This window comes from Lithobates pipiens, unplaced genomic scaffold, assembly GCF_037356315.1.
Source record: "Lithobates pipiens isolate NorthernLeopardFrog02 unplaced genomic scaffold, aLitPip1_a1.2 Scaffold_23, whole genome shotgun sequence".
Lineage (NCBI taxonomy): Eukaryota > Metazoa > Chordata > Amphibia > Anura > Ranidae > Lithobates > Lithobates pipiens.
In genome coordinates this window covers 170,598,912-170,624,927 of record NW_027507785.1, presented here as the reverse complement: position 1 = coordinate 170,624,927, position 26,016 = coordinate 170,598,912, and the positions used below count along the sequence as shown (strand labels likewise).

Sequence of the window (26,016 nt, the reverse complement as noted above, 5' to 3'; positions counted from 1 at the left end):
TCCATTTTTGTCTCCTTTCTGTGTCCGCCGATTAAGGCACAGGATTCTGAAAAAATGGCACGGGTAGCTGTTCCTTCATGCCCCAATGACGTAATTGGCTGCATATACAATAAATATCTCCTAAACCGTGCATGTTTAGGCGGTATATACAGTACCTATAGGTAAGCTTTATTATAGGCTTACCTATAGGCTTACCTATAGGTACAAACAATACAAGAAAGTGTACTTCCTCTTTAATAATGAAAACAAGTATCAAGTAAACCAAATTTTGTAAACGAACAAGAATATTGCTTTTTGACTACTGTTAATTTTGATGTCAAATTTTGATTTAGTCGTAGTCTTCACTAAAATGCAGTTTTACTTTTAATCTGCTGAATTCTATTTTCATTTAGTTTTCGTCACTGAAAACATGCAGCTGACGAAAATATTTTCATCTACAAAATTGACACACGTTATAAGCAATTGTAGCGATGTGTTTGCAGCAGGCTTTATTTTCCTAAGAACTTGTAATTTGGTTACCTGGGATGAATCTGTTTATAAGCTACAGGTCTATATCATCTGGTTGTAATAAAAGTATCCTGCAATCCTCACTTTACAATTAAGCTCTTGACAAAGTAAAGCTGGCCACATCTGTCGAACGTGCATGCGATCATGCCATCATTGTATCTAAATATTTCCAATTGTTGACATATTATAGATCATTAACAACATAAATGGTATATTTCTCTTTCATTCTTTGACGGACACGGCACCTTTAATCTTGACCTTAGGGTTACATTGCCACCTTCAGGAGAGGACTAGGTAGAACACATAAAAACAGCAAAGCTGTACAGTACTATCTAGGGGCGGTCCTACTGGCTATAACCCCTCAATCTGCTTCCAGCAGCTCAGTTTTACAGCGGCATAGAAAACTGACAGGCAGACTACCTCAGTCGTCAGCTGCTGGACCAGGGGGAATGGTTGCTGCATCCGGAAGTATTTCGGCTCATTTGCCTGAGGTGGGGCACGCCAGATGTGGCTCTCTTGGCCTTGCGGCTCAATCGGAAGATACAGAGGTTTGTGGCCAGGTCAAGAGATCCCTGGGCAGACACGTCAGATGCGTTGGTGGCTCCATGGGGGCATGATCGGCTGATTTATGCCTCCCCCCGCTCAGACTCCTACCGCATCTGCTTTGCAGAGTGGAGGCCGAGGGGAATCCAGTGATTCTGATTGCCCCAGATTGGCCTTGACGTCCTTGGTACACCGACATAGAATGGTGTCGGATGTTCCTTGACACCTGCCGATGCGGGAGGACCTTCTGTCACAAGGTCCAATACGTCGTCCTGCTTTACCGTCGCTGGTTTTAATGGCATGGCTGTTGAAAGCCAGGTACTAAGGGACTTCGGTAATTTCCACTATGCTGAGGGCGCAGAAGTCCTCTTCTCTGAAGATTTATCATCATACGTGGAAGGCCTACATCTCCATGTGTGAGGAGATGGGGTGGCGTCCATTAAGGGGCAGATATTAGCTTTGGCTGTCTCTTCAGTGACCTTTGGCGCTTCATTCATTGGTGAGTACATTTGTTCAGGAGGTTCGACATGTGGCCCCTCCTGTACAACCACCACTGCCCCGTGGGATTTGAATCTGGTGCTCTTGGTGCTTCAGAAACCGCCATTTGAAAACATGAGAGATCCCCTTATTGACACTCTCTCAGAAAGTAGTCTTTCTAGTGGCTATTACATCTGCAAGGCGGGTTTCTGAGTTGGCAGCCTTGTCATGCAAGTCTCCCTGCTTGATCCTCCACAAGGATAAGGCGGTGCTGCTGTCGCAGCCTTCATTTCTTACAAAGGTTGTTTCATCTAAATGAGGACATTGTGCTTATGTCCTCGGCCGTCACATCCCAAAGAGGTTGCTTTGCATTCTTAGGATGTGGACCGGGCTCTGCGGGTGTATCTGTCTGCTACAGCTTCTTTTCGGAGGCCGGACTCCATGTTTGTATCATTGGCTGGTCCAAAGAAGGGCCTGACGGTCTCGTCGGCCACCATTTCTAGGGGGATCAGACCGATCGTGGTTCAGGATTATGCCATAAGGGTGCAGGCGTCCCCCTTTCCTATCATGGCACATTCTACCAAGGCAATTGGTGCCTACTGGGCTTTCTGACATCAAGTATCCATTTTCCAGGTGTGTAAGGTGGCAACCTGGTCGTCCATTTACACTTTCATTAAATTTTAGAAGGTTGATGTGAGCGCACCTTTGGATACATGCTTCGGCCGCAAGGTTTTGCAGACGGCTGTTTAAGGTTGTAGCTCCTCTGTTGAGGAGTTATTTTTGTTATGGGTGGAGTTTATTTTCTTTCTGTTCCCACCCCTCGTTTTACACTACTTGGGGACGTCCCTAAGGTCAAGATTAAAGGTGCTATGTCCATCAATGAACGAAAGAGAAAATAGGATTTTTGTACTCACTGTAAAATCCTTTTCTCTGAAGTTCATTAACGGACACGGCACCCACCCCTCCTATTTATGTTTGTACTGCTTTTTGACAAACTGAGCTGCTGGTAGCAGAGTGAGGGGTTATAGCCAGTAGAACTGCCTCCTGGCAGTTTTGCTGTTTATATGTGTTCTGCCTGGTCCTCTCCTAAAGGTGGTGATATAAGCCTAAGGTCAAGATCAAAAGTGCTATGTCTGTCGATGAACTTTAGAGAAAAGGATTTTACGGTGAGTACAAAAATCCTACTTTTTTTTACCGAGCAGCAGAAAAGATTTAAAGATTTTTTGACCTTTGTGAACCCTCCCACACGCCAGCAGTAAGATCTTTCTTTTAGTTGCTTGAAAAAACCTACAGCGCATGTGCATGTTAAAACAGAACCCAGGAAGTACAAACTGTTTCTGATCAATTCCACTACTGATGTTAAGAAAATCGACCTTTTATGCTACAAAAATCCAACATGGCGATTCATCTTTTGCTTTATGGCGTTTTGAGAATCAAAATAACTCCATTAATATTTTGAAAGCCAAATGATCAAGCATATTGAATGCTTTTTGTAATGATTTTCTTAAATAAGTTAGAGGACAGAAGAGCATGTAGAACAGCTGCTGTACTGAAAAATACCAGTTAATCTTCACATCAGTCTTTCTCTTTCATGGCCATTGCTAGAGGAGAACCAGCATGAGAGAAGAGCAGAACGGAGACAAGGGGGGCACATAGAACAGACTGTTCTGAGACACGGTGGAGTCATGAATGATGTGATCTGCCCATTTAATACAGAACACATGGCCTGTGGAACAGAGTTGTGAATGCATTTAATGACCTGTCAGAGCAAGTAAGAAAAGGAACAGAACAAGGTGGTGGGTTAACAAGCCTCAAAGAAGAAAACAAAATGAATAGCCATATCTCTAAATCAGGAAAAAAAAAACAAGAGGAGAGAAGGTTGGAGCAATAAAGGCATGTCTGTGACCCACAGAATCCATACAGACTCCCGCAACGCTCTTATGATTCTAACCACCAAATAAGAGCATGTTGTTTTCCTGATCACCTGATGTAGAAAGAATTTAACACTGATTGTCCCATGCCCATTTAATGCCCGCCACATGGTACCTCAGGGAGAGCTAAGTTATCATATTTTCCAATGCGACGAGCAGAAGTGCATTAAACAGGATATTGCTGATAACAGTATGTACAAACAAGTTGTCAGTCCAAGCCAATGGAATGCTCCACCTTACAGTACCGAAGACTGGGATGAAGAGTTGCAGATCAGTAAATCTCCCTATATTTGTGGGGACACCATCCTGTCTTGTGCCAAGTTCTGAAGATGGTACGTTGATGGATCTCAAGCGTATCCTTGGCTCTAATCTTTGTGCTCTTGAATCTCTACCATGGAAAGTCCATTACGGTTTCTGATTCCATCTTTGGATTTGCACATTTTAGAATGAGTAGAAGACCAATTATCTGGTCTCCTGAGAGCACTGACTTTTCTCTGTTCCATTAAAGAAATAGGTGGCCTCACAGTATGATATTGAATGCATAAAAAATGTTAACATATGTACCATCATCCGAGTTAAATAGGATAGAGGTCTAGGAGTCTGGACCCCAACCAGAACTCACCAGAGGCAAGGAGACAAGCAGACTATCTCAGTACAATATATAAGGATACAAATAGAGTGTATAAACAATCATGAAAATTTTACAAAAAGCAGGACAAAAAAGTTCTTAAACACAGATAACATGGTATTTTGACTAGTTTTGCAGGTTTACTACTTCATCAGGAAATACATCTGTAAATAGATTAAAAAAAAAAAAATCAATGACAGTATAATAGAAGACATTTTTGTTTTAAACAATACAAATTGATATAGTGGGGAAGAGAGGTAGTCAAGATATAAGGCTGCTTACCAAGCTCTGGCACAGGCAGAGCACATACTCTGATACCAGCGGTACCCTTGGCTCTGGGTTCTGCATTTTAGTATCCTTGCCAATTGGGTATTTATGATTCCTCATAGCTGCACTTTCGGTGGCACTGTTTTACATCTTCACTCTTGATATACACCTTTGATTTGATAGGGCTCTTCACACTTGCACTATAGGTGACACAAATTTTCACTCTCAATGCACACCTTTGAGCACACCTTGTCACTCCCTTGCTCTGGGTGTTCTGTCTACACACCTTCTACACTCACCTGTCTCCCTGGTTCTGTATCTTTATAAAAAGAATGCTGCTAAATTACATAAAATGTGTGAAATGAATGATGCTGAACATCATCGAAAGACATTTCTGGATTCCCTAATTACATACACATAACATTGGTTCTTAAAGCACCCACTACTTATTTTTGCACTTCATACCATGTGAGTTTACAATTTAAAAATGTTACAATTTTCATACCTTTTTTTTAAAAGTTTCTTTTTCTTCCCTTCAAATGTCTGTACAAGTAGCATTATTGCAGATTGCATATATGTGCTTTTTTTCAACCTGACTAACTATGTGACCGAGCCAAACTTCCCCCTAAATGTATGTATAAAAACTCCTTACCTAGCGTAGGCCTCAAGTCTTTATGTGATAACAAAGACTTGGTGATCCGCCCAGCCGACAAGGGTGGAGGCATAGTGTTACTTGATAAATCTGCGTACATGGGTGAAATGTACAAAATTCTTAGTGATGATAGTACATATAAAGAACTACCCACGAATCCTATGGTTAAATATAAAAAAGATCTTACTGATCTCATTTCTAAGGGCTTTGACCAGTCCATTTTAAATCATAAAGAAAGACTTTTTAATCCCTGTAGCGCTACGTATACCCATCATCTACTATTTACCTAAGATCCATAAAGATGCTGTACATCCTCCAGGTCATCCCATCATTAGTGGGAATCGACTCTGTCACATCGAGGATAGGTAAATATATAGATTATTACTTACAACCTATCGTCCAGAAAATCCCTTCATACCTGAAAGACACTAAACATACCATTAACATCCTTTCATCAATAAATATAGATGGCGACTACATCATGGCTATGGCGGATGTAGCCTCTTTGTATACTTGTATTGCACATTCAAAGGAGTTGGAAGCTGTAAAATTATTTTTTGAACAAGAACCCACTCTAATAGGGGTGCAGACCGGTTTCATTTTGGAACTACTTCATTTTGCGACACACCACAATTATTTTTGGTTTAACGGTCAGTTTTACCAACAGAAGAAAGGAGTGGCAATGGGAGGCTAAGTTTGCCCCCAGCCTGGCAAATATTTTTATGTTCAAGTGGGAGGAGGATGTCGTCTATGCCATAGAGAGATCATAGTTGGTACTGTGGGCGAGGTATATTGACAACATCCTCCTCCTATGGAATGGGTCCCCAGAATCCCTGGCGAGCTTCTTCGTATCTCTTAATGATAACGATACAGGCATAGTTCTATCATAGGAATCAAGCTTTAGTAAGATACATTTCCTTGATTTGGAGATCAAATTGGTGGAAGGTCGTTTTATATTTAGTACATATTTCAAACCAACAGATCGCAATGGGTTCATACCCATTGATAGTTGTCACCATAAAACCTAGTTGCGGTCCATTCCTAAAAGCCAATTCTTGCATTTACGCAGAAACTGTACTGATACAGACACTTTCAAGATGCAAGCCAACATTCTAAGAGATCATTTTGAAGAGAAGGGATACAATATGCTTGACGTAGACTTAGATTTTAAAGAGCTCTTTTCTCACTTCATACTCAATTCAGTATAAGCATATTAAATCAATTTTTGAACAACATTGGGGGATCTTAAAAAAATGACAATTTTGGGTTCCCTCATGCCTGAGAAGGCAAAAGGGATTTATAAAGGGGCTCCTTCTCTTAATAGTCAAATTGCCCCCACAATCATTAATCCACCAGTGAAACCTTCCCTTTTTCACAACCTTACAGGATACTATCCATGTAAAAAAATGCACGGTGCGCCACTTTAATGTAAGTGGCAGATGCACCACAAAAGAATTTACATCTACAGTTACAAAACAAAAATTTCCCATTAAACAATTTTGCACGTGCTCAACAACACATTGTATATTTAATTGCATGCCCATGTTCCAAGTAATATGTGGGATGTACAATACCGTACTTTACCACAAGAGTCACTGAACATATTACTAGGATTACAAGTGGGAGTATCAAGCCCACTGTTCTGAGATATTATCGCCAGTTTCATAACCGAGAACGCCCAGGCACCCAGTTTTTAATTATTGACAAGTTTACAGCAGCTTGGAGGGGAGGTGCAAAAACCAGTTAGAAACTTTTTGGATTTATCAGTTGCAATCTCACTCCCCATTAGGTATGAATGTGAACCCACACACAACATATGGAATGCATATATCTATAGCTTTCTTGAATCTTGCATCAACATGTTTTCTCCTTGGAAAATAGTATTGATAATACAGTAATTAGTGCACTTCCATATGTCTCTGAGACATCAATAATTTTTAGTATATTACGGTTTCAAATGAAAACTATCATCTTATAAATTTTTTCAGATTTTTCATATATATGTAGCAGATGACATTTTGGACAAAGTGTCATACTTTAATTCTTGACCTTAGGGTTATCACTTCAGGAGAGGACTAGGCAGAACATGTAACGCACATAAAATCAGCAAGACTGCACAGCACCGCCCAGGGGGTGGTCCCTCTGGCTATAACCTCTCACTCTGCTTCCTGCAGCTCAGTTTTTTTCTGCCTTGTGTAGGAGAAGGACCTGGCTCCCTAAGGGAACCGTTGGTCCTGGGATTTTTTTCTACAATTTTTGATCCTGTGATCTACTATCAACAGCCGGCTGGGTGACAGGCTGGATAATATAGATCCTTCTACAGTACTGCTTGGACCTTGAAGAAGGGGACATACCCCAAAAAGCTTGTCCTGAAAAATTGTATGTTAGTGCAAATAAAAAAAAAAGTATCATGGACAGTACTCAATTTTCTCTTTCCCTTTGGTGAAAGGTATCTCACTGCTGCTGGTTGTTTTCAGCCAGACATCTTTGAGGGGGGGGGGGGGGGGGGTTCGGCAGAGAGATCTACATGAATCATTTCCTGCCCAAATTGGTATTTTTGATTTCTTTAGTTTCTTCTATTGCATTCTCTGATCTAAATTAACAGTCCAGGCAGAGGCAGAATATTCCATTGTAATGACTTTGGCAACTATGCAGACAAGAGTCCCCTCATGTGATGTAGGAAACCATTATGACCCTGTAAAGGCAGAATTTTTTTTAACGCTGGCTTATTTTTAAAGGTACATGCTTTGGGACTGTCATGGATTGATCCTGGCTGCTGTGCTCACTACCCGGTACAATGGTAGTCTCAAATGCCATTCTGCAATATTTTACCAGGTCATTGACTCACTAAGAACTGAAACCACCACAAGAATTATAGCCTGAGAGCTTGCAATTACTTTACATCTGCCATAGACTTGTTTAAAGTAAATTAATAACACATATTTCCCCTAAAACTGCAATATAGGATTTAAGTGAACTCAGTTTAAAGGTTTGTTTGTGTTTTGCAGCCTTGTAGAAAAAGATCTCGAGAAGACAGCCTGTCCAGAGATGAGGAATATGAAATGCATATCCATTCTGCAGAAAAGTCATTAATTTCTGTGCAGGCCTTAATAAAGGAAAGTCATATTCCAGCATGGCTGCAAGAGAGATTGGACAGCATCCAAAATCTATTAACTAAATTACAACAGAATTGTCAACAACACCCTTAGGGTAAGCCTTTCTAAAAAATCTATATATATCTATATATGTGTAGTAGATCCATTGCAGTGTTTTATTACCGCCTTTAACACAATTTTAGGAGATTGTTGACCCCTCTTACAGATGCTGGTAACTTGGGTATTTATACTCCCATTTAAAAAGAGTCACTATGAATTGTTATGCAAATTAAGAGTAAGGATTAGCTGCATATTTGATCCAGGTCAGTGACGCAGAAAGTATTGAAGACAAAGAGGGCCAGGCAGAGCTAGGTAAGTGGATTTTTCTGAAGGAGGTCAGGCTAACTAAATGTTTCTCTGGGTTTACATTGAAATGCACTTGTGCTTTGGATTAAACCTGACAGAGATCTTTGACTTCAAGCAGGCAAGGACAGCCAGGTTACATAGTTGGCAATGACCTTTCTGCTGCCTTATCTCTCTACAGATATGTTTGAGGCCCCTTTTAAGGTATCTTTCTCTCTGGTGGTGGCAGCTCAGCTCTGCAGTTAGTAGTGGCTGCAGTAGGAGTCTACCGGGTTCCCAAAGTTTGGGTATGCTCCATTCCACAGAATCGAATCCTGCCACTGGTCAATGCCTGAAGGATTTTCTAGTGGGTTAGAGCACACTATTGTCCCTGAAGAAGACGACAACATTTATGATTAAAAGTTGGTGTCTTATTTGGACTCCAAGAAACATTCCTTACATGAGCCACATGCTTCCAGCTCAAAGCAGAAGCCTGCTTTGCAGTTCCGCAGCAAGAACTGGACTCTAAAGGCTTCCAAGTCCAGGGAGAAAGTCTCTTCCCAGTGAAAGGGTGCCCCCATTCTTGCAGAGAGGGAAATGCTTATCAACTTTTGAAGCTGTATCCGGATAATCACAGACAAGTGAGTGAGCAGCTCTGACACTTTACCAATTATGCAGTGAAATGTCTCTTTAGAGCCACAAAAGAGAGTGGTTTTCTTTGCAGTACTGGAAAGGCTGCTGTATCAGGGTGTCGTTGCACTCATTCTGTTAAGGAAAGTGGAAAGATAGCAATGGTCCCATAGACTTATTTTACTGGTATTGTTATTTTAAGGTATTATTGTTGGTGCATATGATCTGGTTCCTGGGCAGGTGATGCCTTTACCCCAGGGGATCTCCACAGTCTCCTTGGTTTTGTAGTGTGTCGTAAAAAGTGTTGAAATTTAACTGCCACACCGCTGCTAAGTGGTCCAGATACAACTTTATTCAATTAAAGGTCAGGGATACAAGTCAAAAGCTAGCCAACGCATTTTGGGGGTCTGGGGCGTCCTCTTCATCAGAGCAAGATTTGCAATAAATTAAACAAACCAGAAGTAAACTGGACCTACAATGGTATTTTTTTTTCTGGTGGCTGCCAAACAAGCTGCTGACTAGACCTGTGCTTTTAATTTGCTCACTGCTGCTGCAGAATTCAATTTGATTTTGGTATGATGTAGTGAATAAGTGTCTGCCTGTATTTCTCTGCATTGCGTGTACCATTGATCCTGAACAAATCTCCAACTCCATTTGCAGAAATGCAGCCCCAAACTTGCAAGGAACCTCTACCATGCTTCTCTGTGGCCTGCAGACACATTATTGTACTGTGTACCTATGTTTCCGTGCATAGGACATGGAAACCAGGCTAAAGCCAGCCACAGATGGTTAGAATCTCGAACGATTCAGCAGGAACAAGCTAAGATTCAAACCATGTATGGGCAGGCTGAATGTGCCCTTTTATAGCCACTAGTAATAATCACTGTGTTCTCATGGTAGGCATGGCTTCCAAGCCCCCCTTCTCACCAGGAGAACACAATGCTGGGAGGGATTCCCCTATCAATACTGAAAGCCCGTGGTTTGCAAGAAAGAAAATCGCTGTCTATGGCTGACTTTAGTGACTAGGTAGATGAGCACCTGGAATTCAGTGCATTCAGACAGTATTGTGTGTCTGCTTCACAGATTTGCTAATCAGTTTAGCAGGTTTAATGTAGGCACTGATAAACCTAACCTGGTAACTGTAATTACCTCAGTCTTCAAACCAATCCCTATAGAGCGCCTTGATTTCTAGATGATAATTTGGCCTATTTCTTGGTTTTGTTTTATTTTTTTTCCAGATATGACCTGACCATGCCCAGGTTTGGTTCATAGTGTGCTAAATTACCTTAATTGAAGTTTGGATGCTAAATCTGAATGACACGGAAATAAATGAGCCAAATCTTGAAAAGCAATAATGGCCATTTTCTAGAGTAATAGGATTAATGAAGGGCACGGGAAGTTGGGCACATGTCCCAATACAACAAAATAGAAATTGAAATGACCTTTTGGCAGGGAACAATGATTTTAATAATGATTTAAAGTAAATATTAAAGCTTTAGTTTTTTTTTTCAATAACAAAAATATATACTTACCTGCTCTGTGAAATGGTTTTGATCATCGGGGTTCCCCCTTGGGACTTCTCCCCTAGCCCCCCCTGCCGAGTGCCCCCATAGCATTGGGGGGGCACTATTAAAGTTATTTTTACCCTAATGCAGAGAATGCATTAAGGTAAAAAAATTAAATAAAATTGTTGCTTTTTACAACTGATTTAAGTTTCATAGTTTCATAGTTGGTAAGGTTGAATAAAGACACAAGTCCATCCAGTTCAACCTGAGTGTCTACAATTGTCCCCATCCCTGTACATTACACACTCACATTGGTCCCTGCCCTCAAGGAGCCCACAATCCAAGGTCCCCATTCATATACTAGGGCCAATTTTGGACAGAAGCCTATTAACCTACCTGCATGTCTTTGGTTTGTGGGAGGAAACCCATGTAAGCACAGGGAGAACATGCAAACTCCAGGCAGGTAGTGTCGTGGTTGGGATTTGAACCAGCGACCCTTCTTACTGCTAGGTGAGAGTGCTAACCACTACACCACTGTGCAGCCCCAAGTGAAGCCTAAAAAATCCTAAATTCTTTTAACATGCTTGGGGATGCCCTAAACCTAATAAAAAGTCCAAAGATAGCTTTTGAGTCAAAAAGTCCACGTGAGGAATCTTCAGTGGTATACAGTCAGTTCATGCATAAAGTGACTTAGTGCCAAGGGGGGGACCACCACCAATGGTAAAATTGGCTGCTCACCTCATCGTATGGACCCTTTAAATTACAGAGGGTCGTATGCACTTAAATATCAACTCATCCAATCGCTGTACTCCTCTCCGACAATATCCGACCGATTCACAAACGAAAACACAGCTTTCTCCCATTCAGAGTCAAATGAACTGACACGTTCGTGGAATACCCACACTGGATCGGTATATAGCAGTATTCACAATTCCTCAGACCATGTGGATAGAAAGACAGGCCATAGTGCTCTCCATAGAAAAACGTTTTAATGATGAATATACATAAAAAACACACTTACAATAACGAAGCTTCATACGATCTTTAAAATGATCAATGACCGCGGGTGACGTCACGTGATCTCCGTCCGAACGGAGATCACGTGACGTCACCCGCGGTCATTGATCATTTTAAAGATCGTATGAAGCTTCGTTATTGTAAGTGTGTTTTTTATGTATATTCATCATTAAAACGTTTTTCTATGGAGAGCACTATGGCCTGTCTTTCTATCCACATGGTCTGAGGAATTGTGAATACTGCTATATACCGATCCAGTGTGGGTATTCCACGAACGTGTCAGTTTATTTGACTCTGAATGGGAGAAAGCTGTGTTTTCGTTTGTGAATCGGTCGGATATTGTCGGAGAGGAGTACAGCGATTGGATGAGTTGATATTTAAGTGCATACGACCCTCTGTAATTTAAAGGGTCCATACGATGAGGTGAGCAGCCAATTTTACCATTGGTGGTGGTCCCCCCCTTGGCACTAAGTCACTTTATGCATGAACTGACTGTATACCACTGAAGATTCCTCACGTGGACTTTTTGACTCAAAAGCTATCTTTGGACTTTTTATTAATTTTAATATGTTAGTAATCATTTTATTTTAGTTAGAGCGCTGTACCATCTGTTTGATATATTGTATTTTGGGATTTGGTAATTGATCCTTGGTGTTCAGCAGCTTTTCGTAAAGGGGTTGTACTGCGCTGATTTTTTCTGTATTTATATATGATGCCCTAAACCTGCCTGTAAAGTGGTGCATCTGTATGATGTATAAAACCATACTACAGAAAAAGTGCAGTTTACAAAGAAAAAATCTGTTTAAATTGATGGCAAATGAGTTTCTGGCTACTATTGACAGCCAGAGCATTGTGTGTATAAGGCATGTAAAATTCATGCTAGTGGTCTACGAGATTCAAAATTGTGAGTTTAGTGGCCTGCAAGGTCCGAAAGGTTGGCAACTACTGCCCCAAATAATAGAAACTTAAATTTCTTATTTTAGAATATATAAATTAGGTTTATTGCATTCAATATACTATTTGCCCTCTTGCACTTTTTCACATTCGGTAGTTTTACATGTGACTAATCTACACAAAATAGACAATAGTATGGATTTAACCACTTCAGCCATGGAAGGTTACACCCCAAAATACATTCAGCTGCTTCTCCTTAGTATGGGGATACCACATGTGTGAGACTTTTTGGGAGCCTAGCCGCGTACAGGAACCTGAAAACCGCTTGCAGCCTTCAGGATTTACAAGGACATAAACTGTTAATTTCACTCCTCATTACCTATCACAGTTTCAGAGGCCATGAAATTCCAAGATAGTACAACCCCCCCCCCCCCTTCCAAATGACCCCATGTTGGAAAGTAGGGACACCCCAAGCTATTTTCTGAGAGGCATGTTGAGTATTTTGAAAAAAAAAAAAAAAAATCAGTTTATTTCTTAGTTTTCCAAAACAAATGAACACTGCAAATTACTCACCATGCCTCTTCGCAAATACCTTGGCGTGTCTACTTTCCAGAAATTGTTCATTTGGGGGTGGTTTGTGCTATCTTGGCATTTCATGGACTCTGAAACTGTGATGAGTAGTGAGGGAGGGTAGAGGGGAAAGAGTCAGGCTGATCCTGGGCTGGAGCATCCCAATAAGTATGCCCTGTTGCGTGATATTGTGGAAGCCAGTCAGGGACCAGCATTGCTGGAGCATGATGATGTCCCTAGCTGCCAGGGGAAAAACTCCTTCAGTAAGGGTGGGGGTAACGCCAAGGCAAAGGAAAGACAGATTCTGGTGGTAGTGAACTAAATTTTTAGAAAGACAGAGAGGGAAATCTGTCACAAAGACCTGAAGCTCTGAACTGTATGTTGTCTACCAGGCACTCGCGTTCGGCACACCACAGGTCTGGTGGACAGATTACTGGGAAGGCCCAGGGAACACCCGGCTGTCATGGTGCACGTTGGCACCAATGACAAAGTCAGAGGAAGATAGTGTCTTAAAAAACAATTTTAAGGACTTAGGAGCTAAATTGAGAAATAGGACCCCCTATGAGGTAGCATTCTCAGAAATACTACCGGTACTTCGAGCCACACCAGAAAGGCAGTGGGAGATTAGGGAAGTAAACAAGTGTCTGAGGAGCTGGTGTAGAAAGGAGGGGTCCGGTTTCCTGGAGAACTGGACCAACTTCTCAGTTGGTTATCGGCTCTTTAGCAGGGATGGACAGCACCTAAATGGGGAGCGTGCAGCTCGGCTGGGAGAGAAGATGGCCAAAAAGTTAGAGGGACTTTTAAACTAGGTGACGGGAGGGAGGATCCAGATGTTGAGATAGCCAGTGTGGAACAAATTTCAGAGGGTAGTATTGGGGGCATTAGTTTTAGGTTGACTAAATCCCCTAAACCCAAGGTAAGTAAATTAACAAGTCCTAATTGCAGCCTCAGAACAACCAACAAGGAGAAAGTACGTGACAGGACAAAACTACGAGGCTTGTTCACTAATGCCAGTAGTCTGCCTGATAAGATGGGAGAACTAGAGCTGCTGTTGTATGAGGATTTATATTTTGTGGGAATTTCAAAGACTTGATTTAACAGTTGTCATGATTGTCTGGCAAAAACTATATTGCAGAGATAGGGAGGGTAAATAAAAGGGAGGGGTATGCCTGTATATCAAGAAATATGTACAAGTGAATGTGAGGGACGACATCACTAATGGAGCAAGGGAGGAGGTGGAATCCTTATGGGTAGAGCTTCAAAGGGAGGAAGCCAAGGGGAATGTAATATTGGGAGTATGCTATAGGCCCCCTAATCAGAGGGAGGAGGGAAGGCGGATCTAGTATCGCAGTTTAGAATTACATTAAGGATGCGGCGTATCATTATAATGGGAATTTAATTATCCAGACATAGACTGGGTGAAAGGAACACTGCGCATTTGGCTAAGACTCGCCATTTCCTAAATGTCTTGCAGGACAATTTCATGGTTCATATGGTAAATGCAACAACAAGAAACAATGCATTACTAGACCTACTGATTACTAACAATACAGACCTGATCACGGACGTGGAAATAGGGGGCAATTTGGGAAACAGCGATCACAGGTCAATTAGTTTCAGCATAAATCACACAAAAAGGGAAGCGCAAGGGTACTACAAAGACACTAAATTTCAATAGAGCCAACTTCCCCAGACTGCACTCCTTGCTAGAAGTTATTAAATGGGATAAAATCCTAGCAACAAAGAACACGGAGGAAAAATGGGAGTGCTTTAAGATCATATTAAATGAGGGTATTAGTGCATCCCAATGGGAAATAAATTTAAAAGAGCTAAAAAAAAAGTCCCGGGTGGCTTACCTCCAACGTAAAAATGCATATAAATGCAAAGCATAAGGCCTTTAAACAATAGACGGCTGAGTGGTCATCATCAGCATTTCAACTTTACAAAGAATGTAATAAGAAATGTAAGGGTGTAATCAGGGCGGCTAAAATAGAACACGAAAGGCGAAAGTGGAGGAGAGTAAAAAAAAAAAAAAAAAAAATTCTTTAAGAATATACATAGCAAGAAAGGGAGGTCAGAACATATTGGCCCCAAAAAGAATAATGAAGGCAATCTGGTTACTAAAGATGGCAAAGGTTTTGAATTTATTCTTCTCAGTCTTCACAAGGCAAACGGGGGGATTCAGTAACCAAGACTGCAATGTTTATCCTCATGACACGACAGAGGAAGCACCCTCATGGTTAGCCGAGGATAAAATTATAAAGTCTTGAGAAACGTAACATTAATAAGTCACCGGAACCAGATGGCTTACACCCAAGGGTCCTTAACCACATAAGCCCCAAACCATTTTGCTGGCCAAAGACCAGACCACTTTTTGCGATTTGGCACTGCGTCGCTTTAATTGACAATTGCACGGTCATGCGCCGTGACTCCCAAACAAAATTGACGTCCTTTTTTTCCCACAAATAGAGCTTTCTTTTGGTGGTATTTGATCACCTCTGCAGTTTTTGTTTTGCGCTATAAACATAAAAGGCGACAATTTTGGAAAAAAAAATGCATTTTTTAATTTTTGCTATAATAAATATCCCCCAAAAATGTTTTTTTTCCTCAGTTTAGGCTGATACGTATTCTTCTACATATGTTTGGTTAAAAAAATCACAAGAAGCGATTGATTGGTTTGCCCAAAAGTTATAGCATTTACAAAATAGGGGATAGTTTTATGGCATTTTTATTAATAATCATTTTTTTTTTTTTTAACTAGTAATGGCGGCGATCTGCGTTTTTTTTTTTTTTTTTTTGTGACTGCGACATTATGGCAGACACATCGGACATTTTTGACACATTTTTGGGACCACTGTCATTTATACAGCAATCTGTGCTATACAAATGCACTGATTTCTGTGTAATTGACACTGGCAGTGAAGGGGTTAAGTGTGTCCTAGGGGCGTGTTGCTAACTGGGGGGGCGTGGCTGTGTTTTACACATCACTGAGCTCTGCTAAAATGGCAGGGAGCAGAGATCAGTGTCACTGTTGCTAGGCAGAACAGGGAAATGCTTGTTTACTTTAGCATCTCCCTGTGAGACAATCGTGGGTATCCCCGCGCGATCGAGTCCACGGGACCCGCAATCAGACTCACGGAGGTCCCGAACGGTGCACGTGCCGCCAGTGGCATGCACACAATGGCACTCCGGCAAATTTAAAGGGACGTACCTATACGCCCATTTGCCTGTCCGTGCCATTCTGCCGACGTAGATCGGCGTGCGCCTGTCGGGAAGTGATTAAGGAATTCAGTCAAGTGATTGCCAGACGATTGTTCCTAATTTAAGTGGTAAAATTAGTGCTGCGCTCCCACGAATACAATAAAGAAATATAGAAAAAAGGAATATAGAAGAATATCCCACAAAATTAAAAACCTTATTTAGATAATGTAAAGCAAAGGAATCTTATCACAAATTTGCAAATAAAGTGCTCAAGTGCATAGTAATAAGTAAATAAAAATATCATATAGGTAGAGCAATAAACCGCAAAATAATTGATGTGTAAACAGCAACAATTCCCCTTGTGCTGTGTAAACAGCGAAAATTACACTTGTGCTATGGTAAAACCAGTGAACAAACTAAAGTGCTGAGGTGCATATAATATTGCTAATGGCAAACAGTATTAATTTAGAAAATAGAGTAGTCCAATGGTGGGTGATATGGTGAAAACGGTCCAAATATAAAATGAAGTTATGCATTCACAGTGCAAAAGAACTTTCTCCACTTCAGTGATGTCCTCGTGTTAAGAGGACTTAAAACCGCTTCCGTGTAATTTTCGCTGTTTACACAGCATGAGCCGTTTACACATCAATTATTTTGCGGTTTATTGCGCTACCTATATGATATTTTTAATTACTTATTACTATGCACTTGAGCACTTTATTTGCAAGTTTGTGATAAGATTCCTTTGCTTTACATTATCTAAATAAGGTTTTTAATTTTGTGGGATATTTTTCTATATTCCTTTTCTCTATATTCGAAAAAAATGTCCCAAAGGAAAAACCGCGCTGTCCTAAGTATAAACCTAGGTTATGTGTTTCCCCTACAGGGGAATTTAAACAACTACAAAATTTGTGTGGCAATGTCATAAAATATATTATTGCCACAACCCTAAAAATAAAAAGGATTATTTATATATAATGTGAAACTTATAATATATATCCCCAACAGAATATCATCTATACCTTCAATTCAACAAGTGCAAGACAATAACATATGACATATCTATATGCACGATGCACACACAATGCATATAAAAACACAGCACCCTCTGCACCCCTATCTCAACAGGTGCAAAGGAATGGCACATTTTATATATATAACAATAGAAAATGTGAAATGGCATACAAAAAAAAGGAATTTAAATAGTGAAGTGTCCAAATTATTATTGAGAAAAAAGTCCAATATGAACTAAAAAACACCACGTGTCAAATGTGATATTGAACTCTCGGTTTCCTGTTCAGCCTCTCGATATGAGTTATAGTGCACCACCACCGGAAGTGAGAATTGGCTCCTTACCAGAAGTTCTTAGATAATACGCGTGACACGCTATCCATTGCCTCAGAATAGACCAGCTGGCGAATAGGCTATTGATGTAGAGGATTGCGTCCGGCCGGCGCTACCTACTGTGATATGCCCAATTGTGTTGGACCTTTGTAAGTGCTTTTCTTATTCTTTTTATTATTTGCAATAAAACGTTTTTACACTATTTGGAGCGTTTTTCTCCTCCCTTTATGGTGGACCGGTCACTGCCAAATATTGGAGCCTGATTGTATTATGCTTTAACTTATGGGCGGAGCCTATGGACGTTTAAGGGATACACACGGCTTGGTTTGACAGAGCGGTTTTTCCTTTGGGACATTTTTTTCGAGTATTTATATATATTTTTTGGTATATAGTAGAACTGCAGCAGTTTTTTATGTGTGCACAATTTTTGTATTTTTTAATATAGGTGGTAGCGCGATTTTTTCCTGTTTTTTCTTATTTTCTCTATATTCCTTTATTGTATTCGTGGGAGCGCAGCACTAATTTTACCACTAATTTTACATCTATATGAGAGTGCAACTCATAAAGTGTTCGCAGCACCCAGCTAGTTAATTCCATATACAGTGCAGGAGCCCTTACATATACCTATTCCTAATTTTAGGAACAGTCTATTGACTGGAATGCTACCAGCTGATTGGAGAAAAGCCAATATAGCACCAATATTTAAAAAAGGGAACTATAGACCAGTTAGCCTAACATCAATCATTTGTAAGCTCTTGGAGGGGATAAGGGACCATATACAAGATTTTAGTAATAAAAACTTTATTAGCAGTAATCAGCATGGATTCATGAAGAATCATTCTTGCCAAACCTACCTATTAACCTTCTATGAGGAGGTGAGCTGCCATCTAGATAAAGGAAAGCCTGTAGATGTGGCGTTATCTGGATTTTGCAAAGGTATTCGATACAGCTCCCCTTAAACATTTGCTGTACAAACCAAGGTCTGTCAGCATGGACCAAAGGGTGAGTAAATGGATTGAAAAGCAGCGCTCTCTGCAGGGAAAACCCAATCCATACACCAGATCCACTCACAGGTGCCTGAGCTTGATGTGTCCCATCACATTGCAATTTATTTTCTTCCCTGTTGTAGAATAAGGTTCAACATCTTATATAGAATCTTCTACTATTCCCTCCCACACTTTCCTCTAATTTTCAATCTTTAATCTTGGTTTTATACCTTCTTTTGGCACAAGTGCAATTGCCATTCACTATGACGTGTGTTCAGTTAAATATGCTAATGGTTTATAGGTGGAGTCTAAGTGCATATATATATCTCTATATACAGTACAGACCAAAAGTTTTGACACCTTCTCATTCAAAGAGTTTTCTTTATTTTCATGACTATGAAAATTGTAGATTCACACTGAAGGCATCAAAACTATGAATTAACACATGTGGAATTATATACTGAACAAAAAAGTGTGAAACAACTGAAAATATGTCTTATATTCTAGGGTCTTCAAAGTAGCCACCTTTTGCTTTGATTACTGCTTCACACACTCTTGGCATTCTGTTGATGAGCTTAAAGAGGTAGTCACCTGAAGTCAGGTTTAATAAGTGGGATTTCAAGCCTTTTAAATGGGGTTGGGACCATCAGTTGTGTTGTGCAGGAGGTGGATACAGTACACAGCTGATAGTCCTACTGAATAGACTGTTAGAATTTGTATTATGGCAAGACAAAAGCAGCTAAGTAAAGAAAAACAAGTGGCCAGCATTACTTTAAGAAATGAAGGTCAGTCAGTCCTAACAATTGGGAAAACTTTGAAAGTGTCCCCAAGTGCAGTGGCAAAAACCATCAAGCGCTACAAAGAAACTGGCTCACATGAGGACCACCCCAGGAAAGGAAGACCAAGAGTCACCTCTGCTGTGGACGATAAGTTCATCCGAGTCACCAGCCTCAGAAATCGCAGGTTAACAGCAGCTCAGATTAGAGAACAGGTCAATGCCACACACAGTTCTAGCAGCAGACACATCTCTAGAACAACTGTTAAGAGGAGACTGTGTGAATCAGGCCTTCATGGTAAAATAGCTGCTAGGAAACCACTGTTGAGGGCAGTCAACAAGCAGAAGAGACTTGTTTGGGCTAAGGAACACAAGGAATGGACATTAGACCAGTGGAAATCTGTGCTTTGGTCTGATGAGTCCAAGTTTAAGATCTTTGGTTCCAACCACCGTGTCTGTGCTACGCAGAAGAGGTGAACGGATTGGGATCTACATGCCTGGTTCCCACCGTGAAGCATGGAGGAGCAGGTGTGATGGTGTGGGGGTGCTTTGCTGGTGACACTGTTGGGGATTTATTCAAAATTGAAGGCATACTGAACCAGCATGTCTACCACAGCATCTTGCAGCGGCATGCTATTCCATCCGGTTTGCGTTTAGTTGGACCATCATTTATTTTTCAGGACAATGACCCCAAGCACACCTCCAGGCTGTGTAAGGGCTATTTGACCAAGAAGGAGAGTGATGGGTTTCTGCGCCAGATGACCTGGCCTCCACAGTCACCGGACCTGAAGCCAATCGAGATGGTTTGGGGTGAGCTGGACCGCAGAGTGAAGGCAAAAGGGCCAACAAATGCTAAGCATCTCTGGGAACTCCTTCAAGACTGTTGGAAAGCCATTTCAGTTGACTACCTCTTGAAGCTCACCAACAGAATGCCAAGAGTGTGCGGAGCAGTAATCAAAGCAAAAGGTGGCTACTTTGAAGAACCTAGAATATAAGACATATTTTCAGTTGTTTCACGCTTTTTTGTTCAGTATATAATTCCACGTGTGTTAATTCATAGTTTTGATGCCTTCAGTGTGAATCTACAATTTTCATAGTTATGAAAATAAAGAAAACTCTTTGAATGAGGTGTGCCAAAACTTTTGGTCTGCACTGTATATATATATATATATATATATATATATATATATGTGTGTGTGTGTGTGTGTATATATATATATATTGTACAGGACGCCGTGGCTGGGTCCTGGAAGGACGCTATGTTTCCCCTCTATTTGGTTTGTGGTCCCTTTAAGGGAATAAAATTGATTAACCCACCTGTTAGAGGAAGTGTTTTTAAAACTGAGACAGGAAGTGGTAGATGGGTGTGGAGGAGTGGAGAAGACATGGTGGATGGTGTTTGTTTTGGGTTTCAGCAACAGAAGTGGACAGCAGTGTCCTGCTTGGAAGCCTCCTGGCAGGGGAAGCTACCTGCCATAAAAGATCAAGCACTGTTTGATAGAGACAGCTATTCTGGACTTTGCAAGTCGGTGAGACAAAACCTTTTCGTTTGGTTTTTGGCTGCTGTAAAGCTGTTTAAGTTTAATAAACCCCTTGTGTGAAAAGCCTGTGTCCTGCAATCTACCTAGTCCCCCGAACATTACAAGTGGTGCTCGAATGCGGGCAGGACAAAGTAACAGGCGTTTTCTTGCTATTTTTTTTTTTTTGCATTTGAACTGACATTTAAAGGGACAGTACAGTGAATTTATGTCCTGGGTTAAAGCTGCACAACTGTTGAAAGCTGAAACAATGGAGGAGCTAATTAAACAGCTGTCCTTGGCTAATATGCAAGCACAGACTCGCCATGAGGAAGCTAATCAGCGCTTAGCCAACCCAGCTGGAGGTACAAAAAACGCACCACAACGAGGCGCTGGCTCTGCAGCAAGAAAATACTCACCTGTTGGTGGCCCAGTTAGCAGCCCAGCAAGCGACCCAACAAGGGGTTATGCAGGCTCAGATGGCTGCCTTAAAAGAAGCAGTGCAGCAGCTTTCTCAGGGCCGTGAACAAGTGGCCGTTGCCCCTGGCACCCAGGTGACCATAAGGGCAAGCCATTTTTTGCAGAAATTGTCCGAGTGATGACGTAGAGGCATTTCTGGCTACATTTGAGATGACGGCAGAGAGAGAAGGATGGCCCCAGGACCAGTGGGCCGGCTTAATTGCTCCTTTCCTCACCGGAGATCCTCAAAAAGCCTATTTTGACTTACCACCAGAAGACGCTAAAGATTATCAAAAACTAAAGGCAGAAATACTGGCTCGGTTGGGGGTGACTACGGCTGTTCGGGCCCAACGAGTGCACCAATGGAAGTATCGTTCAGACCGGCCACCGCGATCTCAAATGCATGACCTGGTGCAACTAGTGAAAAAAATGGCTACAGCCCGAAATGTTGTCTGGCCCCCAAATTGTGGAGCGGGTCGTGCTGGACCAATACTTAAGGTCACTGCCAGACGTGGGTCAGCCATGGAGACCCCAAAAACCGTGAACCTCCTTGTCGAGATGGTGGAACGATATACAGTGGTGGAGGATCTGCTTGGCCCCACCAAGCGTCAAGGGCCCAGTCTGCCACGGCCTTTCTGACCAACTGCCGCCCTTCGAAAGGATGTCCCCAGGAGTCCTGGAACCAACACCTCGGAAGGCCAAGAGTCACACCCGTTACCCCCTCAGCGACCTGTTCCTGTTTGGAGAGGAGGGGATGTACAATGTTGGCGATGTCATGCCTGGGGCCATACCTGGGCCCACTGCCCATTGCAGGAAGAACCCATGGAATGCGGGGTTCTTCGGAGGAGGTCTTTTTATGCCCATAAAGCGTGTACAACACATCTTGACCTTGGAGAGGGGAAATTTGAGTGTGAAGTCCAAGTAAACCACCACCCTGCACGGGCTTTGCTGGACTCTGGAAGCATGGTAACCCTGGTTCACCCTAGAATAATTGGGAAGATCGGTCCGGTAAGAAAAATTTTACAGGTTGTGTGCATTGATGGGGACACTAGAGAGTACCCTCTCATCTCGTGTCCATCTCCACAGCATGTGGCACTGGTACTCAAGAGGTGGGGGTGGTAAAGAACTTGGTACATGAGGTTATCATAGGACGAGACTGTGGGGACAAGGAGAACTATCTGAAAGGTCCAGAGACTGGGAAGAAACTAGTCCCTCTGTTCCTGTTGTTGAGGGTAATAACCCTGAGATGCCGCATGTTCGTAATATGGACCCAGTTGATAACAATGCTAAGGATTTGGTTAAGGGTGATGAAAGTAGTGCTGACACTGTTAAGGATGTCAAAATGTGGGGTTCGCAGACCTACCTGAATACTGAGGGGGGGGGGGGCCTTCCCTGCTTCAGGTAATGCTGGGGGAAGAGGATGAGGAAGTGGCCTCTACCCCTGCGTTGCCGGATTTGGGGCGTTCCCCAGGGGGCATTTGGTACTGCCCAGATGCAGGACCCACTTTGGCCAGGGCACGGGAACAGGTTGTAGTAATAAATGGGGAGCCCCAAGAGCCAGGTGCTAATGAGCGGTGGCCACATTTTGCAATATGTAATGAATTGCTTTATCGGGTTACTAAAGTGAGAGAAAATGTGGTAGAACAATTATTGGTACCCCAACAGTATAGACGCAAGGTCCTGGACCTGGCTCATGATGATGTTTTAGGGGGACACCTGGGAGTTGAAAAGACGGAGGCACGGATCGCTGACCAGTTTTACTGGCCAGGCTTGAAAGCAGAGGTAAGGAGATACTGTACCTTTTGTCCCACCTGTCAGTTGACCACTCCGGCGACCCATTTCCGGAGCCCGTTGGTCCCTCTGCCCATAATTGAGGTCCCATTCGAGAGGATAGCCATGGATATAGTGGGTCCCTTGGTAAAGTCGGCTCGAGGTCATTCTTACATACTGGTGATCCTCGACTATGCCACTCGATATCCTGAGGCGCTACCCCTGCGGAATACCTCCTCTAAGGCTATTGCCCGGGAACTATTGCAGTTGTTTACACAGACAGATTTTCCCAAGGAAATACTCAGACCAGGGCACCCCGTTTATGTCGAAGGTTATGGCTGATGTATGCAAACTGTTCCAGATTAAACAGCTGCGCACATCGGTCTACCATCCCCAAACAGATAGATTGGTAGAACGTTTTATTAAGACCCTTAAGTCTATGCTCAAGAGAGTGGTACAAAGGGATGGGAAAGATTGGGACTGCCTGTTACCAGCTCTCCTGTTTGCTATCCGAGAAGTGCCCCAGGTCTCCACTGGGTTTTCGCCCTTTGAATTGGTATATGGGCGGAGACCTCGCGGATTACTGGACTTTGTTAAAGAAGAATGGTAAAGTGAACCAATTCAGCATAAGAGTGTTCTTGAATATGTCTCTCAAATGCAGGAGAGGATCCGAACTGTGATGCCGCTAGTTAAGGAACATTTACAAAAAGCCCAGGAGGCTCAACGACGGGTCTATAATAGGACAGCCAAAATTAGGAACTTCCAAGTGGGGGAACGAGTAGCAGTGTTGATTCCCACTGTGGAAAGTTAGGAGAGGTAAATTATAGAGTCCACCAGCCAGGCAAGAGGAAACCCTATCAGATATATCATGTAAACTTGTTAAAGCCCTGGACAGACAGGGAACCAGTGACCTCCCTGGCTAGTACAAAACTTGAGCCTCGGGTTGGGGTGGAGAGTGTCCAAGTAGCAAATACCCTGTCTAAAACCCAAAGTCAGCAGGCAAAGGAGTTCTTGCAGAGAAATAAAGAAAAATGTTCAGACTTGCCAGGGCTCACTAGTGTCATAGAGCATGATATTATCACAGAACCAGGAGTCAGTTTTTGTCCGACCCTACCGCATCCCAGAGGCTCAAAGGAAGGCCGTTTCAGAGGAAGTAAAAAAATATGTTTAGACCTAGGGATTGAGGAATCGCAGAGTGAGTGGTCGAGCCCGATTGTGTTGGTACCGAAGCCCAACGGGACTCTGCGATTCTGCAATGATTTCCGGAAACTTAATGAAGTTTCCCGGTTTGATGCCTACCCCATGCCCCGGGTAGATGAGCTTATCGAGAGACTAGGTCCAGCCAGGTATATCACTACATTAGACCTTACCAAGGGGTATTGGCAAATACCGTTGACTAAGGCTGCTAGAGAGAGAACTGCTTTTTCTACCCCAGAGGGGAGTTTTCAGTACAAAAGGATGCCTTTTGGATTGCAAACTGCTCCAGCCACGTTCCAGAGAGCAATGGATAGGATTTTACGACCTCACCGGAAGTATGCCTCAGTGTACTTGGACGATATAGTCATTTTTAGCAAAGACTGGGGATCACTTTAGCCCAAAGTTCAGGCAGTGCTGGACTCTTTGGAAGGAGGGGTTTACAATAAACCCTGAAAAATGTGCTTTGGGAATGGAGGAGGTGAAATACCTGGGTTATATCGTGGGTAGAGGGGTAGTGAAACCTCAGGTCAACAAGATAGAGGCTATACAGAATTGGCCCCGCCCCCTCACAAAAGAGCAGGTACGTGCATTCCTGGGCATGGTGGGATACTACAGGAGGTTTGTACCCAACTTTGCCACGTTGGCGGCTCCGTTGACCGATCTGACTAAGGGTCGGAAATCGGTCATGGTGGAGTGGAATGCAGACGCTGAGCAGCCTTTTTTGGAGCTCAAGTCGGCGCTGTGCCAACACCCTGTCCTGGTAGCACCTAATTTTCCCCAATCGTCTTTCAGGACAGCCACCTTAGAGAGACACCGGCTCCTCCCCTCTGAGGAAACACCGCCTTCATTTTCATGATTTAAGCCTCCTCCTCCCTTCGTTCCTCAGTTATGGTGTTTCCTCCGGCGGGGAGACATCGCCAAGGAACCTGAAGGCTGAATTCGGTTGGTGAATCTGAAAGCTATCCGAGCGGAGCCCCGGCCTCGTTCGGCTATCCGACCATTTATCGGTCGGTCCGGGACAGTCCTATCAGCGGGGAGCTGAAGTGTTCGTACTGTCCATATACCCTAAACTTCGCTTGGGGAAGCAGGAAGTTTATGGGGTCGTCTGTTCGTTCACCCGTGGGTGTTTCAACGGAACAAACAGTCCAGTCGGCTGGGGAAGCTGAATACTCGACTGACCTTTACACGCACTCCAATCTTCGCTTGGGGAAAGCAGGAAGTCTTTGGAGAGGTTCATCCCTGCGTTTCGCCCAGTGGGGTACTGAACGAAGGCGTCCAGGGCCCCCCTGTGTATGCAGCCGGCTGGGAGCTGGAAGCCGGACCGGTAGACGGGCGACGTCAGTTCCGGTGGGGGCGGACCCCTTCGTTCAATCCGCGTCTTCCGGTTCCGGACGCGGCACGTGAAGGGGAACCTAGCGTTCGGCTGGTGCAGCCTCTCTTTCTACAGTCTGCACAGGTAGCTGTTGGAGGCACGTTCGTACCACGCTTCCTCAACGGGAGAATGTCCGAAGCAGAGGCTTCAAGAACTCCTGGAGATAACAGCACCAGCCACTCAAAGGTAATAGCCCTGGAGAGGGGTTCCCTTACCTTATAACCAGTAGCTCCACTGGTGTGTTTTCCCCCTAGGTGGTCGGGGGGAAGGGCAGTGCATCTGGGATCCAGGTGGAGATTGATCCTAGGAGGGGGCACTCCCGGTGGTTCTCTTAAGT

General features: G+C 42.8%; 1 protein-coding gene and 1 pseudogene across 3 annotated transcripts in view; both read left to right on the top strand.

Moving 5' to 3' along the window:
- FIRRM (FIGNL1 interacting regulator of recombination and mitosis) overlaps positions 1-26,016 on the top strand; it is a 387,122-nt gene that overhangs the window by 340,466 nt on the left and 20,640 nt on the right. For all 3 annotated transcript variants that reach the window (XM_077452604.1, XM_077452605.1, XM_077452603.1), the window contains one exon: positions 8,014-8,215. In XM_077452604.1, the coding sequence (XP_077308730.1) occupies positions 8,014-8,214 (201 nt within the window). In that variant the 3' untranslated portion in view covers position 8,215. The remainder of the gene's footprint in view (positions 1-8,013; positions 8,216-26,016) is intronic.
- LOC143926778 (gametocyte-specific factor 1-like) lies at positions 3,213-3,876 on the top strand (annotated as a pseudogene).